The sequence below is a fragment of the Neoarius graeffei genome, chromosome 27 (genome assembly GCF_027579695.1).
Source record: "Neoarius graeffei isolate fNeoGra1 chromosome 27, fNeoGra1.pri, whole genome shotgun sequence".
In the NCBI taxonomy this organism is placed as follows: Eukaryota; Metazoa; Chordata; class Actinopteri; order Siluriformes; family Ariidae; genus Neoarius; species Neoarius graeffei.
The window spans coordinates 16203420-16222945 of record NC_083595.1 but is presented as its reverse complement, the minus strand read 5'-3'; the positions used below and the strand labels follow the sequence as shown (position 1 = coordinate 16222945).

At 41.0% G+C, this 19526-nt stretch overlaps 1 protein-coding gene across 1 annotated transcript in view; it reads left to right on the top strand.

Moving 5' to 3' along the window:
* Positions 1–19526, top strand: part of LOC132874991 (X-linked retinitis pigmentosa GTPase regulator-like) — a 105141-nt gene that overhangs the window by 14129 nt on the left and 71486 nt on the right. Inside the window, exons 3-5 of the mRNA XM_060911541.1 lie at positions 16378–16503; positions 16657–16749; positions 18547–18609. Coding sequence (XP_060767524.1) covers positions 16378–16503; positions 16657–16749; positions 18547–18609 — 282 coding nt within the window. The remainder of the gene's footprint in view (positions 1–16377; positions 16504–16656; positions 16750–18546; positions 18610–19526) is intronic.

The window sequence follows — 19526 nt, the reverse complement described above, 5'->3', positions numbered from 1 at the left end:
GATTACTTTAAATCCCTTAAATAATAAATAAAAAAGATAAAAGAAAACAAATTCACATTGTACTGTACTTCAACAATTGTACACAACTGTACAGTACATTAACTTATTCTAATGACTAGCAATGCCAGTGCACATGGAACAGGATAATGAAATGCCAAATGTTCTTTAAACTAAGTGTTCTTATTAAGGCAGATGGACATGTTTGCTTTCTCTGGCAAAATACGGCATCTTTCTTCACTGACTGTATTGCCAGCACAAGAGAAGACCCTCTCTGAAGGGGTAGATGACGCTTGTACACACATGTATACATTGGATAAGTCAGACAATATAGGGAGGCTATCCCTCTTACCCCACCACCAAGCCACAGGGTCTTGTCCAGATGGGATTGAGGGAAGGTCTTGGTATATATGAAGCTCCTTCTGCACCTGCTCTGTGATGGAGAGGGCACTGCTTTTCATCCGAGTTGCCTGGAGAAGCTCCTTGTCTTCTTCCTCAAACAACTGCTCTAAGGCTGTCTTTTTGGAGGCTACCGTCTGAAAAATATAAAAAGTAGTATTAAAAGTTTTGTAAAATACAAAAAATTATTACATTCAGGTTTGATATTCTTTGATTATGAACTCTCATGTCTCTCTGCTCGTTCTTCCTCCTCCTAGTGGTCATCATCTTTATCTTCCTCTGTGTGAAGACGGCCCTCCACTGGAAGCTGCAGACACAGATACCCATTATACCAAAAATAGTAATGCTTCAAAGAAACTTTGTTATTGATATACATAAAATCATACCCGTGCTGCTGCTACACTGTCAACTGCTGCCTTTTCCAGTCTGTCCCAGGCATCAGCAACACCACATTCCAGCTTGCTTTTAAAGCGAGGGTCCATCAAAGTGGCCTCCTGGAGAAAGTTCTGAATGTCTTCATCCTGTTAAACACAGTACATATAATAGTGGCAATGGTGTGGTTTACCAATTCCTTGAAAATAAATACAGATAGTGGTTGGAATGGAGAGTACCTGGTATCTTTTCTCCAGATCTCCCCAGACTTTCTCTTTCACTGCAGAAACAAATAGACTGTCCTCGTCTGTGACTTTGAAATGTGCCTCCAGTTTTGCGAGGATTGGGAGGATTTGGCCACATGTGGGGGACTTCTCGCTTGACACACACAGAGTTGAGGTGTACATTATGTTCATACACTTCACAAACTCCTCAGCTTTCGTGAAATCACCGTCTGTGAGCCTTTCAAGTCTGGAGTTAAGCATGATGTGTATATTATATATGTATTTAAAATGGAAATATAAAGTATGACATTTTTAATTATCGTTCTTAGTTTGTTCATCACCTGTCCTTCTCCATTGCCCTCCTAAGCCGTTGATCTAGAGATGCTGCCTGGATAGCCGGATACTGCTCCAGGATTCTTTCCACCATCAGGAAAAATGAATTCCAGCGTGTTTTGACGTCCAGAATCATGCTATGCTGTGGCAAATCTAAAATACAGACAACACTTGAATAACAATCTATATTTCACATTGCTGTTGATGTTTGAAATAGACTTTAAAAATTAAATCTACCTTATACTTACTGAGAACTCGCTGCTTCTCTCGTAGCACAGTTTTAGACATGGTGGACCTCTTCAACCACACCACATCATCTCGGAGTTTGGCCCTCCACTTGGCCACAGCACTGACACTGTACACTTTCTGTGATGCCAGATTTAGGGTATGTGCAAAACATCCAACTTTTAAAAATTTCAGGTTCCTCAGTGCAACACTCATGTTGCCGGCATTGTCCACTGTGGCAGCAACAATTTTGTCACTAATTTTGAATTCTTCCAAGACCTCGTTGATTTCCTCTGCAACTACCATCCCGGTCTGGGCCTCGTACACGGCTTTGGTGCTGAGTACTTTGACTCTCATGTTCCCCTCGTGAATGTAATGTACTGTCACAGTGATATAATGGTCCTGTGCTAAACTGGACCAGCCATCACAGGTAATGGCAACCTTTTTCACCATGGCCAATTCCCTCAAAACATTTTCCACAGCGTACCACGCTGGTATTAGGGTGTTGCATAGGTCATCCCTAGATGGGGGTTTATAACGGTCATTGAGGGCCAAGGTCATCGCTCTGTATAAAACAAATCACATCAGCACATTCATTAGGATTTTAACAAATTGCCTTAACACAGAGGAACAGCCTACACACGAATTAAGTAGATTGTTTTCATACATCACATATTTTTTTCACCTGAACCATGGAGATTCCACTAAGCTAAAGGGATGACCGTCTTTGACCACAAACTGAGTGACAGTCCTGTGGATGTGCTCCACCTTCTCTTTTGGTAACTTGGCCTTCTTTGCCAAGGTGAAAGGCGTAACTAGAAAGACCACAAAATATAAATTCATTTAAATCATTTAAAATATCAATTAATTCATTAATTTATTTTGAACATGCCACGTAATGCTGTTCTCATAAACTCCGCATTTAGGACTATCGTTATTCATATGCTAAGCTGTTTTTTGCTAACAACTAAACAGCAACATTTCATAGGCTTACAACCAGAGTTGAACGCATTTAATGCGATTGATTTGTTCTGCTTTCTTAACGTGTACAAGTACACCACTTGCTCATCAAATATGACTTACCTGTCAGCCTGACAAACGCATTTTCACACAAGCTGTGAGACTGCATCTGTGCTACTCGAAACATTTACGCCTACATTTAACAATAGGAATTAGCATGCATCAATTGTTTAGCAGTGTTTAAAAAATACTCACTTGAAGAGCAAATGCTGCTATTATCATCATCCAGTATGTCCATGCTAGCTGGGCTGGGAGCACCATTGCTTGGGCTGGGCATAGGGACTCCCATGTTGGATGCTTCCTATGTACTTGCTATAGGGTCACGTTCACGGAGGCTGTCAAAAACGGTGCAAGCTTCAGCCTTTTAGATGGATTCCATGTGTGACCAAATGTTTCATTAAATTTGACGTGTTCCCGCTTTTGCACGAAAATGTCCTCAAACATTTGTTGCACGTGGAAGTTTCAGCATCCTTTCTTGTAAAATGTAACCATACTTTGGAACGTTTTGCTTTAGACATCTTGACCTTTCTGCCTGCTGAGTGTGTAGGCCTACTGAAAACGGTGCCGCTGTTAACAGTGAACACCAGAGGGCACAGCTGTGTATTTTGTGGCACCGAAATGAGGCACCGAAATTCACGTTGTATTTCGGACTGATTACTACCGTTGATGGTTGCCCCGGTGCCATACCTGTACCGAGTTTTGGTACCCAACCCTAGCGCACATACAGTATGACTTTGTTTGTAGACCCCAAGCTTTTGGCAAAACAACACACTAGGGTCCTCTGTTTGGGACCATTCATTGCCATTGGCTGCGCACTTCTTGACCCACTCCCCCACGTCTTTCCAATGGGCGGCTCGTGACTTTGCTAATGAGACATGGGGTATAGAATTAACGATGTCAATGAAATCATGCTGGCAGCAGTCGACCTCAGAGTCCTCTGACATGAGGCCGCGTATAACATGTTTGAGAACACTGCGATGAACATTGATGCAGCTGTTCGGACAACGAGTAAAATGGACCTGCACAGCGCAATAATGTTTAGACCAATATGTAGTTTTGAGGGTCAATCTTTCACGTGCGTGGGGGTCTGCAAACCAAGTCTTTTCAAACTCTATATCTTGACCTTGATGAACATGTGCTGTGCAGTGTAAATCTTACTCTTTCATATAATCTGTCAACTGATGGTGTTCAAGTGTGCGAGCTGTACAAGGTGTTTGGGAGTTTGTGTGAGTTGATCTGAGCAGAGCCGCCAGACATACACATACAGGGGGCTTCCAAACCCATACTGCACACCGCACATTTCACTTACTTCAGTAGTTAGTTCATCTGGAGTGGACGTGAGATTTACTCCTAATTTGCACATTAAATCACGTGCTAACAAATTTACTGGACACGTATGTGACATGAGAAATGAGTGGGACGTAACTATTCCTCCCTCGCTTTCACACGGGAGGTTGACTGAGAAAGTTTCAGTTACAGGTCGTCCTGTGATGCCCATTGTCTGAATAGAATTTGAGCTGAGCGGTGGGTCTACTGGAAGTATCCCATGTTGTATCACTGAGTGTCCTGCTCCAGAATCTACTAAAAAGGTTAACACATGCCCACACACAGTGAGGGGCATACAAGGGAGTTTAGAGAAGGGAGTAGTTGTGTATTTTAACAAACTTGATGCAACTTCAGGTGTATCTATCTGGACTGGTGTATCGGGCATTTCTGTGTAATCTTGCTGTTGCATTCAGGTGCTGCTATTAATGTGTTTAAAAACGTTATGTGAATGCTCCTGTCTGTGTATGTGTATCATCAGGTGTGTGTGTGTGTGTGTGTGTTACCTCCCCTGTTCTCTGTGTGGGGCCCATTCCCGGAGTCCGCCTGTCAGTCTGCTTTGCTGTACTCCTCACGGGGCTTCTGCCTGCTACTGTGGAGACAATCTCGAGCAATGTGTCCCTTCTAATTTCAGTTGTAGCAGGTTGCACCTTTTATCCAGGACGAGTCACCCCAGGTCATCCTGTCTTGGCCCCTACCTCTTCCTCTTCCTCCTTGTCCAGGTTGAGCAGTCTGGAGAAGAGTGAGAGTGGCGGCGTGTAGGTCTTGGTCTCTTTGTGTTGACTTTGTCTTCTCCTTTCCTTTCATCAGACTTTCTGCATGCACAGCGTACTGCTTGATCTTGGTGAGGCTCAGGAGTGCCCTCCACTGCAGCCAGGTTCACGGGCCTGGTCAGGCCACTGTGGATTTTTTTTTTTTTTCTCATGCGAGGTGGTGAGACAGGCAAGAAACACTGACACCACTTCACCTTCTTGCTTACACATACTGATCTTAGTAATGTCTATGTTCAAGGGAAAGCACTGTCCAGACGAGCACAGAGAGCAGTGATGGTATCTCTGTACTCACCATTGCCAGCTGCGCTCCAGTCTGGTGTAGTCATTCGCTGGTCAGCTTCCGGCCACTCTTTGGAAACTTTGTTCCAATCTATACCCATCTTGATCATGAGTAGGCGGTGAAGTTCATGGGTGGTTGGTCGGAATTCTCTGCAAAATATCAACAGCTCATTACCAAATCTCTTTCCTCCTACCTCTCTCACATTGGGAAGAGAAGCCATGCTTTCCTTCATGTCAGCTGTCGTCCAGGGTCTGTGGACTATAAGCACGCTGTCAGCTCCAGCCATTTCCACCATTGGAAGATGAAGGACTTCAGACTTTAGGTTACAGCCTTGCGGACCCACTGGTGAGCATGTGGTCAGGTCCAGGAGGGTGTCTCTTCCATCGCCATATGCAAGACCGGATCTCGTGTGTGATGGAGAAGCGAGGGGAGGCGCTGACGCTGGAGGCGGCTGGTAGGCTGGAGGAGATTCCAGAGGCTCAGTTTTTTTCTTTGTCTCGACTTCTCCCCTTCTCTGTGGGTGAGGCGCTTGTGGGAATGATGCTCCGCCTTGCTGAGGAGGCAGTGTGTGTTGGGGTGGTGGGGCAGGTCAGGGTCCATCTGAAATTTCAAACACTGAGAAGAGGGTGAGAGCCCTGCTTGTTGTTTCTCTCTTTTGTACTCTCTCTTAAGTGTTTCTTCTTTCCATGCAGAAAACGCCCTCCATTAACATTATCTGCAGACTCTTCTTTTTCCTTCCGTTTCAACTTTTCTTCTAACTGTTCTATCTGCCTTATTATAGCACAGGTAGCCTCAGGCTTACTTGCTTTTTATTTTCTTTCCCTAACTTACTGTTTCTGTTCCTGATTGTACACTATTACATCAATAGATTATGACAACAATGGCTGAGTTTTTATTTGGATCACAAGAAGAACAAGTTGGACTATGTCCAAAAATGCAACATAATAATCCTTTAGGTGTGTTCTTATTAGTAAACAATTTATCTGACATTTGCCTTAAACTAAAGTAGGTATCATTTAGCACAACAACCTCAAAGACAACTCACGCACGTGTACAAAATGTGTTTCTCTGTTTCAAAATTTGGAGGACAGTACTCTGTTAATTCATCAATATTTTGTGTGCACACTGGTGTGTCTTTGCGACTTCGTAATTGAACCTCTCTATCCCGTTCCTCCGATGGGCCAGTTGTTCACACAGAACAAAGGGAGCAAAGCTCAATTCTCTCCCAGTTACGAATCGCTGAACGTGAGTCCGTCGAGACACGCACCCGTACTTCCCTCGCTCAAGTAGGTGAGCCGTTACCCAGTCGTCACTTGGGCGGATTTTCTCTTACACAACCCAATAAACTACTCGCGGTTTATTGTTTCAAAATTGTGTTTTATCCGTTTTGGCAAACATATTGATGGTACCACAGCTTAGCAGTCCTCCTGGGCTCGGACAAACTTCTGTCCATCTCTTATATCACTCTTCATTGACTAGGACAAATCTCTGTCCATCTCTTATATCATTCTTTAAATACTAGGACAAATCTCTGTCCATTTCTTGTATCATTCTTTAAATCAGGGGTCACCAAACTTTTTTTCTCTTGGGGCCACATTGTCTTTCCTGACTGTGATGGGGGGCCGGGGTTGGGTCAGCTATATAACATAGAATTGTATGACCCAGACAAATGACCACCAGCAGGCCTCATTGTGTAGTAGAGATTACTAGCCTGGCACAGCCATCCACACTACTATATCAACACTTGATTCCTGGCACATATTTGTTTATCTTTACTAGTGGTTTGCAAAAGTAGTAATCGAGTATTCAGACTGTTTTTTTTTTAATTTGAAATACCACAGATATTCCATTTATTTATTTTCTAATAAAAATCACATCAAAGCTGTCAAAGTAAGAAACATCTGCCTAGTTGAGGTGATTGACACTGGCAAAGGTGAGTGAAAAATTATTAATTGTAGGTAGGCCTGTTGATATTAATAATAATTGTGTGCAGCACTTAAAGGTCCCATGGCATGGTGGTTTGTTGATGCTTTAAACGGGCTCGTGGAGGCTTCCGGATGTTATATCCGCAGCCTTTCTCGAAATGAACCCTCGGCACGTAAATATAGCCTCCTGGGAGAAAGCCCCATTTCAGTGCTTTTCCCAGTGCATCGTTTTGCTAATGAGAAGCAGGAGGCGGGGAACGGTAGAGGGTGGGGGCGGGCCATGGGGGGAGGGGCTTGACCAAGCTGCGCACACACATACTCGCTGCTATCAGCGCCTGTAGCCACGCTGCTAAGACAAAACCCCGTTCTCCCTTGGACTTCTTTCGTAAACTCAACGTGACACAGAGAACAGAGTGTGAGAGTGTTCAGAGTGGTAGTTTACGAACGTATAATACCCTAGGCTTGAACATGCACTCCATAACCAAAGAGGATAGAAGCAGCAACTACAGCAACATATCGCTTATCCAACAGAAGACATGCATTGCGGAGCAATAGTCAAACATAAGCTCATAAGTTACAGTCAATTTCCAGACTAAACTCAGTTTAACTGAGCATGCTGCATGCTCTTTAGTTTTGTAGCGCAGATTACCTGGCTAACTGCAGGAAGCGGTTAGTTGCACAGCTAATGTAGCCATTGCTAGGCTAACGCACCGATTTTAAAACACGGCAAAACGACCAGTTATACACTTACTTGTTTGGTGTTTGTTGCTGATGCGGCAGGGATGCTTGGTACGGACCCAGGCTTCAGTGACAGTTGATGTGCAAAACCTGCCCTGTACTGTCCCAAGTTGTGGAAACATTCCTCAGGAAAATGCTTCCGACAAACATACACCGTCTTAGGTAGACTCGACAGCGTATTATTGAAGTAAATAAAATTAAGCCACTGCGTCTGCAGGGGCTCTCCCGTCGGCAGTAAAAACAGACTCTTTTCTGTGTTGTCACATCCATGTACAGTGCAATTTCCATGTTTCGCTCGCTTAGGTGATGCCATGTTGTGTCCTCTATGGTCTCCTCACTACAACTGGGCAGGGCAATCCATACAGTGGGTGGGAATCCAGAGGGGGGGGGGCGTGGGGATCATCTCCCTTGCTGACGTAGTAAAGGGAAGAGCTTATCAATGCACCGTTTTGACGCGCCATTCTCAGAGGTTGGGCATAGTTTGGTTTACACATTATGAAATTTCTAGCCACTGGGGTGACTTAAGAAGGTCAGAGGAACTCATTTTAACATTAAAAAAAACCTCAGAAAGTGAAAATTTCATGCCATGGGACCTTTAATAAAGGTCAAATAAATAGGCCTATAAAATAAATACATTTAAAAAAAAACAGTGAAATTATAATATGAGCAATAGATCAATAGATCACAGCAGTTGTGCTGTGTCCTACACGTCATTGCTCTCATCCATGGCCAAAGTAAAAAAAACTCGAATTCTGACGCTTTCTCATTCAGCTGGTCATACATGTTGTCCCCCAAATCTTCGGTTTGCCTGGTCATAGTAGGTGCAGAGAGACTCACCGCGTTGAGCGCATCCTTCTTGTCGGGACACACCTCCTCGGCCACAGCAAGCATGCATACTTTAACAAAGTCCCCATCAGTAAACGGCTTTCCATGGGTAGCTAGTAGGTGAGCTACCTTATAGCTAGCTCGGACAGCAGCCTGGTTGATCTGGGTTTGGCGAAGGAATACATTCTGTTGTGCAGCCAGTCCGCATTTCATCCTCCGAATCCTGTCTTCTCTTGTTTGCCCTCGCAAACTAGCATACTCTTTGTGGCAGGTTTCGTAGTGACGATGCAGATTATATTCTTTGAAAACCGACACACTTTCTTTACATACAAGACAAACTGCACGGTCCTTACACTGAACGAAAAAATAATCGGTGGTCCACTGTTCTTTAAAAACTCTGCACTCTCTGTCAACTTTTCGCTTACCACTAGCCATTTTGCTGTCCTGAACACTGACAGTTCTCTGCGCATGCACTGCCTGTCACTGCTTGATCGCGAGCATATGACGAAAATTTCGAAAATATGAATAGTTCATTTTATAACTAAATATCAATTTTAATTGATAAAATCAACAAAATACAAGATGCAGACAAGTTATTATTTGCCAAAAAGCAATTTTAAAAAAATAGGCCATGACCACTTTTGGGGATTGCCTCATAGGGCCGGTTCAAGTGGTGGGGGGCAGAGGGGCTGGGGGGCCGGTCAAAGGGGGGTGGCGGGCCGGAGTTTGATGACCCCTGCTTTAAATACTGTTTCCACTAATTTCTTTATACAAGAATGCAAAGTTATCACTTACTGGTTCAGTGAGCCCTGACTGCCTGGTCTCTCGTCCGAGTTCTCAGCTCTGCACCGTAGCCTTGGGAGTGTTCCGTCGTCCGAGGATCAGACGCATAGGGCACATCCAGGGGACGCCAAATTGTAATGGAAATTTCTAATAAACACTTCAGAACGCTTAGCAGTTGTCTTTTCAGTCATTTATTATGGTAGATCATACAAACAGATATATCAAATAGGAAAGGAAAGAAGAATAGAAGAAGACACCACTTCTGATGATGCCGAGAGTATGCGCACTCTGAGTTGTGTTTTAGTGGCTGTTATCTATTATACTCTAAAGGCATTCACTTACTGCTTGCATCTTCACGTGATTGGCTCAAGATTTTCTATGAAGCTTTGTTAAAGCGTGCACCTGGCGTGCTCTGGTATGTGCAGGCGGATGCGTAGTTATGGAGAACTCCGGCACCCTGCTTGTCACTAGCCAAGGCCACAGAAAGGCGATTACAACATGGGAAAAACATCTTTCTCAGTACACTAAGCTACTTCAACTCAACATGCAGAAACACAGAGAAGAATAATGTTCGTCCATTAAATTTCCCTCACACCACTACACCATCAACAAACTCGAGTGAGCAAGCGAGTGGGGACTGACAGCATCCATACATCCCAGTTTACCAAAACACTCTGTCTGAGGACCCTCCAGATCTACACCTTTACCTCATAAACACCATTAACAAAAGGCTTGACTAAACAGATATGTTTTCAGCCTCGACTTAAACACTGAGACTGTGTTTGATTCCCGAACATGATTCATGATTTGTCAAGGTTTCATATATCTTGAAAGGACCTTAAGGATTTCATTCAGTTCTTTTTAGGATATTTTCAAGATCTTCACAAGACCTTTGCACACATCTCAAGATCAAGAAAGCAGCGGGAATCAAGTCTACGGTACATGGATCTTACAGTTACAGTGGAATCTCTCTGAAGTGAACATCTGGACGCAGTAATCCCTGGTGAAAATCTTTAAAGACATTTAACTGTTAATATTAGTCATATTGTCTGTTGTTGCCCAAATGAGGATGAGTTCCCTTTTGAGTCTGGTTCCTAGGCCTGTCACAATAACAAATTTTGTTGGACAATATATTGTCTCAGAAATTATTGTGATAAACTATATTATTGTTAACATCTTTTCAAGACAATTTTATGCCACTAGTAAAATAATAATGATCATTCAAATACACCCTGTCAAAGAACAGTAAACTTTTTAATTAAGTCAACTTATTCAATTAAACAGTGGAACGTAAAAAATATATAAATACATAACCTAAAGAAATAAAACAACAATCAAACAAAATCACTCACAACAAAAACAATAAAATACAATCTATGGCTCTTAAAAATTGCACTTACAGTAAGTAAATATTAACTTGGCACAGGGTAATAAAAGAACTAGAGTTGAGCCGGATACTCGGCTGAAACGAGTATCCGGTACGGATAAAGCACTTTTGCCGAGTACGAGTATTATACGAGTAATACGAGTCAATATCTGTGCTCGGCCTGAATGAAAATCCTCACACAGTGTCACAGCGCCACTCCCCTACACACACTGCTCTGCTCACTCACACAGAGAACAGCTCTCTGTCTCTCCCTCAATTACTCAGGTTCGCGGCTCTTTTCTGTTAACGTTTCGGGTTTCTTCAGCTTCAAGTTTTTTATTTCAGTTTGTACTTACTTATAACCAGTAGAGTTCTGGTAAACGTGGGTTCGTTCAGACGTGGTGCTTGGTAGAAAGCGACTCGTGTTGCGTCTCTGCCTGTCGGAGATTTTTTTTTTTCTTTTTTTTAACCGTCGGTTAAAAACAGTTTTTTTGACTTCACGCATTGAGTGACACTTTCTTGCTGTAATTCATGTAAAAATAAAGGTAGTAGTGGTATAAGTATTACAAATTAATCTACACTCTCTCTCTCTCTCTCTCTCTCTCTCTCTCTGCCGGTCGTCTGAGTTTTTTTTTTTAAACCGTCAGTTGGCTCTAACCAGTTTTATTTTACTTCACGCACTGAGTGTCTGACACTTTCTAGGTAGTAGTGGTATAAATAATATTACAAATTAAGCTACACACACACACCTGGTGTGGAAATAAAAAAAAAATAAAGAACCAAAAAAAAATTTTTTTAAATCACACTGATTTATAAAAAAAATTAAAGTTAAAAAAAGAAAGTTATGTTGAGTGTGAAAACTCTTGTTCATTACATTTCATTTCATAATTGCAACCACATGTGTTGTATTCATTGTTGCAAAACTTGTTCTGTAAATAGTTCATTTGCTATCGTGATCAAAACCATTGATCTGAAGCTCAATGCTGATGCTGTCCTGTAAATAGTTTTCTAATCAGCAATAAATATAACAATTTCTGATCAACCCATATCAATTGCATGCTTAAAATAACATACTGGTTAAAGCCCCGCCCGTTTCAAGACAACCAGACCCACTTCCAGGTTAAATCCCGCCCACTTCCGGGTTAGCCCCCCCACTCTGAGTACGAATACAGATAATTCATATGGCTTACAGATACAGATAATGCTGTACTCGCTCATCCCTAAAAAAGACATTCTTTTCTTTACAGGCAACATTCTGTCAATCCAGTTTCTCAAAGATTAGTACCCAGATAAACAAAGTGCAAAATAACAACGTATTGCCAGCTGTCATTTGGATTAAAGTGACAACAATTAGAATGAGAACATGTAGGCAAGGGCGTAGGTTTGGTATTAACATTGGTGGGGACAAAAATCCAATGCCAACTTCAGGTCAACATTAGAGGGTCACAATATTTTGCTCTGTTGTGTTCCACCGAAAGAGTATCCATCATCTCTCCAAAGTCCAGACTTTTAAAATTTGAAGTTCAGAACTGTAGTAATTCATGAAGAATAATATGCAATTCATTTGATTAGTTTCAAATCTTGCATGTGATTTAACTCATTCTACCAATTTGCAAATGTGTTTTACAAGCGAATAACGCATTGATTGTTGGAAGGGAGTATGTTCCTTTCCCTCATAAATGGAAATAAAACACATCCGGAGCCTTCAACACTGTATTCCATTAGGCTGGCAGGGGGAGTAGGCTATCTTCTGTGTGATCTTTAACTAGTTTTAGAATGCTAGTTTAAGCTGATATGTGATTGATCTAACGGTAAAACAGGACTAGGTCTCTAGAACTTTTTTGACATGTTGAAAGGTTACAATTTTACTTGGCAACAGAATGTATCTGAATTCTGATTGGTTGTTGTTTTATTATTGCCCTTTTGTTGTCTTCTTGAGCCCAGAGAGGGGAGGGGGGGAGGGAGTGACAGGGTTCTACAGAAAAGTTTTTAGCCGACCGCTTTCAAATGAACCTCCTCGAAAACCAGTCAGTTCAGCGTGTATGTTCTCGGTATGTGACGTTTTCAAGAGAGGCGGGCGTAACCAAAAATTTCTGATCAAGAAGGCAGAGGCTGTTATGCTTATTACGTGAAAATGTTTTACTTAATTGTTCGTGGCCCAGACACCTTTTAATGTCCACATCACCATCAGGTTGTTGTTTACATGTGTCATGTTACACGAACTCGGTCAGGGCTCTGCAGGTCTTAACTGAAGCACTTCGGATTAAGGGTTAGCGGGCTGCTAAAGTTTGCAGGCACTTCACAAACAAGACTAGGTGCAATATTAGCCAACATTAGCACAATTTGATATGATTTAATAATGTCTTTGTGACCTTAATGAACACCAGTTGTTGTCGGTATCAAGTCGGATTGTTATTTACATGCCACACAAACTTAGAAAACAGTCATATTCATATGTTGTCATTTTTACACACTGAATACGAACTGTTGTTAACTGATTAATTTTACGAGCTAATCTGACGTTACATTCCTCAAGGACAGTTTGCTAGCTAGCAGCCGGTCACTGCACTGCACTTGCTAATTGACATGGTAGCCTGACATGCTTGCTGTTTTTGCGACCACACCCCAAAGTGAATATTCATGAGTGAATTTTGTGTGGTGTTTTGCCCAGTGGAAACCTACAGTAACCATTTGTGTATCGCGCATGGAGCGCAATTTTTTTTTTTTTCTTCAATCAGAAATATTGGTAGGGACATATATATTGGTCGTTTGATATTGGTAGGGACACGTCCATACCCAATTCTACGCCTATGGTCTGTACAACGGAGCAACGTGTTATCTTTCCCCATTCAGTGGATACCCTGGCTGGATAACTGTTGCATGCTGGGAGGCCCCGCCTCTGACAGAGAGCCGCGTGAGACGACAGAAAACAGTGCAGTGTTTCATTCAGTCAATGAGTCAAGCTAATACTCTGGTGACTTCCCTATGTAGATGTACAGCTCGTAAATGCCAAAATCGCGGTAAAAAAAATTACCGAGTTCATTTTCATTTACCGTACAATAAGTCGGTATATCGAATATCGCGACAGGCCTACTGGTTATCTTTCGAGGTTTCTTCCTCATGTCGTCTGAGGGAGTTTTACCTTGCCACTGTCGCCACAGGCTTGCTCACTGGGGATAGATTAGGGATAAAATTAGCTCATGTTTTAAGTCATTCAAATTCTCTAAAGCTGCTTGCTATACAAATAAACTGGACTTGACTTTCAAGGATCCTTAAAGTACTTTGTTGAGGGTCTTTTGAGGATCTCAACAAAGATCTTCAAGGATCTACAAAGATCTTTTAACTTCTTGCCAAGCTCTTCAAGGATCTTTTAGAATTATTGTCTAGATCTACAAGAATCTTCAACAAAAACCACATTCATTTCCAAACAAAACAATTCTTTACTGATTCCACCATAACACATCATAAACACAAATTTATATTGAACATTTAGGAAAAAGCAAACAGATTGAGGATATTATGTTGCCATCTTTTTGCTTTTTCCTGAATGTTCAACATAAATTTGTGTTTATGATATTTTATGATGGCATCAATAAAGAATTGTTTTGTTTCGAATTGAATGTGTTTTTGTTTGTTTGTTTGTTTTAAGATCCTTAAAGATCTTGTCAAGTATGTCAAAGTTCCTTGAAGATCTTAGCAAGACACTAAAAGATCTTTTGTAGATCCTTGAAGATCTTTTGAGCATCTTTGTTGAGTTCCTCAACAGGATCCTCAAAGACCCTCACAAAGAACTTTATGGATCCTTGAAGATCCTTGAAAGATTTTTACCAGGGTTGAGCAAGGCACCTATCCCATAACTGCTCCCAAGGTGCTGTAGCACAGCTGCCCACTGGGGTGTGTGTACGCGCGCGTGTTCACTGCTTCAGATGGGTTAAATGTAGAGGTTAAATTTTACTGTGTGCTTAAGTCTGTGCTTGAGTGTACATGTAACCAAATAAAGGCTTCTTGGCTCGGCTTCTTTTATAATGGAATATTTAGAGTATATTTGTAAGCTATTAACGTGAAATGCTTAAAGCACATTAGAGCTTTTCACATCCGTTTGCATATGATATTCTATGAAATTTGTCCTTTTTGATAACCAGTGATTGCTATCTAGGTTCCATCTGTCTTTGAAAGCATGTTAAACATTCTTGGTTGGTAGTTTTGCTCTGTATGGAGTCAGAGAAGTGTCATAAGAAAAAAAATCTACAAAAGAAAATGAATAAACATAAGAATACAAAAATAAATGCAGAAATGAAAAATGCAAATAAGAGAGTGCTTTTAAGATGCTCATTTGGGCCCACAATGTAATCACTAGAACCAATAAATCCTGAATTTTTTCTCTATGAAATTGCACTTAAACAAACAAACAAAAAAACCCAAACGTGAATTTGCCTGATTTAAATGTGTACATTGGTTGTATGTGAATGAACTGAGTTACAGTTTTTCTTACAGCCAGCATGATTTGATAAGTCTGAGTACAAGTGATTTTATTTTAAATTAAGTGCTCACCCTAGCTGAGGATCAAACCAGAAATCTTCGAGCTTTCAGGCAGAGATGCCATCCACTACATGACACAGCCATGATATAGAAAGAGTAATTTTCAAGTTATTTAAACTTACATGGACAAATAATGTGGAGGAAACAGAGCACTGTCATAGGAGTGCCATAAAAAAAGACTAAAACTGTAAAAGAGTAAGACCAGATAATGGCCTGCGTACATGGAGAGGAAGCAAATCCTCCCCTTCCCCGATTCAAGCCACTACCACATTCACACTGCACAAAGCAGGATTCATGTGTGCAGGAACTCCACCTACTGGTACTGCTGACTACTCAGCCTGGGCAGGAAAGCCTGCCCAAAGCCAGTTGATTGACAGCTTGGCCACTCAAGCAAATGAAAACGCAATAAGGAATAGCAAAAGCATTCAGTAAGATCCATTGATTTTCTTATGCTTTTATTTTTGTTTTTATTTATTTTCCTATTCTTTTATTTTCTTATTCTTCTGCTTATTTATTTATTATTTTTTTTATGGCACTCCTGTGACTCCATACTCCAGAGCAGGCATTTTGAATGTTGGGGAAAGCTATTTTAAGCACAAGTGTTCTCGTAAAACAGGGCTTTGGTTAAGAAAGGTTTGAGCTTATGATGATGTGAGTTACACAATATGGCCAAAAGTATGTGGACACCTAACTATCAAGCATTCTATATGTGCTTATGTGGGAAGGCTTTGTGCTAGATTTTGGGGTGTGGCTGTGGGGATTTGTTCTTTCAGCCACCAGAGCTTTAATGAGATCAGGTCCTGATATTTGGTAAGGAGAAGTGGGTTGTGTGAAAGCGTTCCGGTTCATCCCAAAGGTGTTCGGTGGGGTTGAGGACACTCGAGTTCTTTCACTCCAACCTTAGCAAACCATGTGTCTTCATGTACTGTGCTTTGTGCATAGGGGCACTGTCATGCTGGAACAGGTTTGGGCTTCTTATTTCCAGTGAAGGAACATTTTAGAAAAAAACTTGTGGCCCACATATGGGTGTGATGGTCAGGTGTCCTAATATTTCATGTCATAAAATAAAAAAAAAAATGTATAAGTAAATCATACATAATTTTCATTTGCATTTACTCTGTCACTTCTTTCACCTTCTCTCTCAGTGCATTTATTAAATCATTCTGATTTAAGTAGTCAGGTAAAAGAGCCTGAGATGGTTGATTAGAGAAATGGCTTTATAGTTTTATTGTATTGTTTTCTTGTTTTATGGTAGAAACGGGAGCTGTGTTCACTTTTGGCAAGAGTAAGTTTGCAGACAATGTTCCCAGCAAGTTCTGGCTGAAAAATGACGTCCCTTTAAAGCTAGCATGTGGAGATGAACACACTGCACTAATTACAGGTATGATTAACATGCTGGGAATCAGTTATGCTGGGAATCTATTAATGGTGCTTTAAAAAACATAATTGCCATTTATTCAGTAAAACCATTGTGTTTCATTCACTGTCATTAAGTGCACTCTTTTAATCTTTTTTTTTTTCTGTCTTAATGTAGAGAAAGGAAAATTGTTCATGTTTGGAAGTAATAACTGGGGACAGCTAGGCTTGGGTGAAAAGATCAGTGTGGATAAACCAACTTGTGTTAAAGGTAACTTGCACTCTTCTCATTTAGTATGGGGAGGTTAAGCAATCGATGTCTGCTAAATCCATCAGCACAAACACGCACGCACGTGCAAAATGAACATAACATTTCTAAGCCATGAAGCTGATGAAATACAGTTGTGATTATAACTTGAGAAGCTACAGTAAAATATTGACCCCGTTGTTTAATAAAAATGTGAGTCACCTACTCGAGCATTAAGCAATTAGAATGTCAGGAAAAAAGCTAATTTTTCTTTAATTTAATTCGAAAAGGTAAACTTTCATATATTCTATATTCATTACATGCAAAGTGAAATTTCAAGCCTTTTTTATTTTAATTTTGATGATTATGGCTTATAGCTCATGAAAATCAGAAATCTAGTATGTCAAATTATTACAGTATTTCCTAAGATCAATCAAAAAATGATTTACAATACAGAAATATCCAACTTCTGAAAAGTATTTTCATTCATACACTTAGTACTTTGTTGGGGTTCCTTTACCACAAATTACTGCATCGATGCAGTGTGACATGGAGGCAGTCAGCCTGTGGCACTGCTGAAGTGTTATTGAAGCCCAGGTTGCTTTGATAGTGGCCTTCATCTCCTTTTTTTTGGGGGGGGGGGTTGGGTATTTCTCATCTTCCTCTTGACAATACCCCATAGATTCTCCATGGAGCTGAGGTCAGGTGAGTTGGCTGGCCAATCAAGCACAGTCAACAAACCATTTGGTAGGAGTTTTGACACTGGGCAGGTGATAAGCAGGGTTCCCCCTAGACATTTTTCATTTGAGAGTCAACATGACTCCCAAGTTTTTATTTTGAGATGAGAAAGTCATGATTTGCATATTTTGAGGGAATTTTACGATAGCGCCGAACTCTATGGTTTTTCATTCACAATGTGATTGTCACCCTCATCATGTGCAACTCATCTTCTTTCAGTTTAATTTCTTTAAATTAATTTATACTTCAAGTTTTACTGGATTAATCAAGATTTAACTTTATTTACTCCAGAAGCTTTGAATTTGGGCGAGTCTAACTCTTAAAACTGCGGATCAGGTAATGGGTTATAACAACACATGCACCATAATGGGGCAGTGGGTAGTTTTTGTTTATTGTTGCAGTTAAAGTTTTTGAGTTTTATTGAAAAATTATAAATCATGAAAGCATCATAGTTATCATAACTATACTTGCTTTTTCATAAACTCCGTTAACCATTGTCAGTAAGGGTCGGTTGATTGGAGAGGAGACGGATGTATGTGTAGGAGGAAGAGTGTCTTTTATTATAAAAGAGACAAACAGGCATATAGTCCAAAACGGCAGGCTGAATGAATAAGGATAAACAGGCAAAAAGAGTCAAGCGAGGCACAAACAGAATAAACTGGGCAGGACAAGATCAGAAACCAAAACACAGAAACGAGAGCCAATAACCAGGAAGACAATACAATAGCAATGGCTCGGTAATGGTGATGGATAACGCAATATTTCGCACTGTGTAGTTGTTGACAGTGTCCTTTTATGTGCATGCTGATTGCGCTTAATCCAGGGCAGGTGCTTGTTGGAGGTATGCACTGTTCAGAGCACGCATGAGTGAAAGTTCGTTGCGTGCGACAACCACTTTCCTTTTCATTGAACTAGTAAATACATTGTAATAAAAAAAGTTATGGTCAGGACAAGTGAAAAATCTTGCTGCTTGTCTGACTGGACAACTTGGTTTTTTTGTTGTTGTTTTTAAAGTCTCAGAATGGTTTAACATGCCTTTTTTAAAGAACAAAAACTAACATGAAACTGTATCCTTTGTTCAAGCCTTGAAATCTGAAAAGGTCAAGCTTGTTGCTTGTGGAAGAACTCATACACTTGTTTACACATGTAAGTATTTTACACTTAGTACAGCTGCTAATGTCCAGAAAATTTTGCATTTACATTGCCAACAAATTCCAGTTTTTTCACTGAGTTCGTACACAGATTGGACATTGTTGCATACACACAAACATCTCTGATTGGATTTTTTCGCACATCAATCACGAATATCAATGGAGTCCAGATGAAATAAACTTTCTTCCGCTTATCCAAAGTCGGGTCATGGTGGCAGCAGGCGCTAAGCAGGGTATTCCAGGCGTCCCTCTCCCCAGCAATGCTTTCCAGTTCCTCCTGGGGGATCCCAAGGTGCTCCCAGGCCAGATGAGATATACAGTACCTTGCAAAAGTATTCATCCCCCTTGGTGTTTGTCCTGTTTTGTTGCATTACAAGCTGGAATTAAAATAGATTTTTGGGGGGTTAGCACCATTTTGATTTACACAACATGCCTACCACTTGAAAGGTGCACTTTTTTTTGGGGGGGGGGCTGTGACACAAACAATAAGATGAAAAAACAGAAATCTGGAGTGTACATAAGTATTCACCCCCTTTCATATGAAACCCCTAAATGAGAGCTGGTCCAACCAATTAACTTCATAAGTCGCATAATTAGTTGATTTTAAGATCCACCTGTATGCAAGCAAAGTGTCACATGATCTGTCACATGATGTCTGTATAAATCAACCTGTTCTGGAAGGACCCTGACTCTGCTACACTACTAAGCAAGCAACATGAAAACCAAGGAGCACTCCAAACAGGTCTGAGACAAAGTTGTGGAGAAGTATAGATGAGGGTTGGATGATAAACAATTTCCCAAACTTTGAATATCCCAGGGAGCACCATTAAATCCATTATAGCAAAATGGAAAGAATATGGCACCACTACAAACCTGACAAGAGAAGGCTGCCCACCAAAACTCACAGACTGG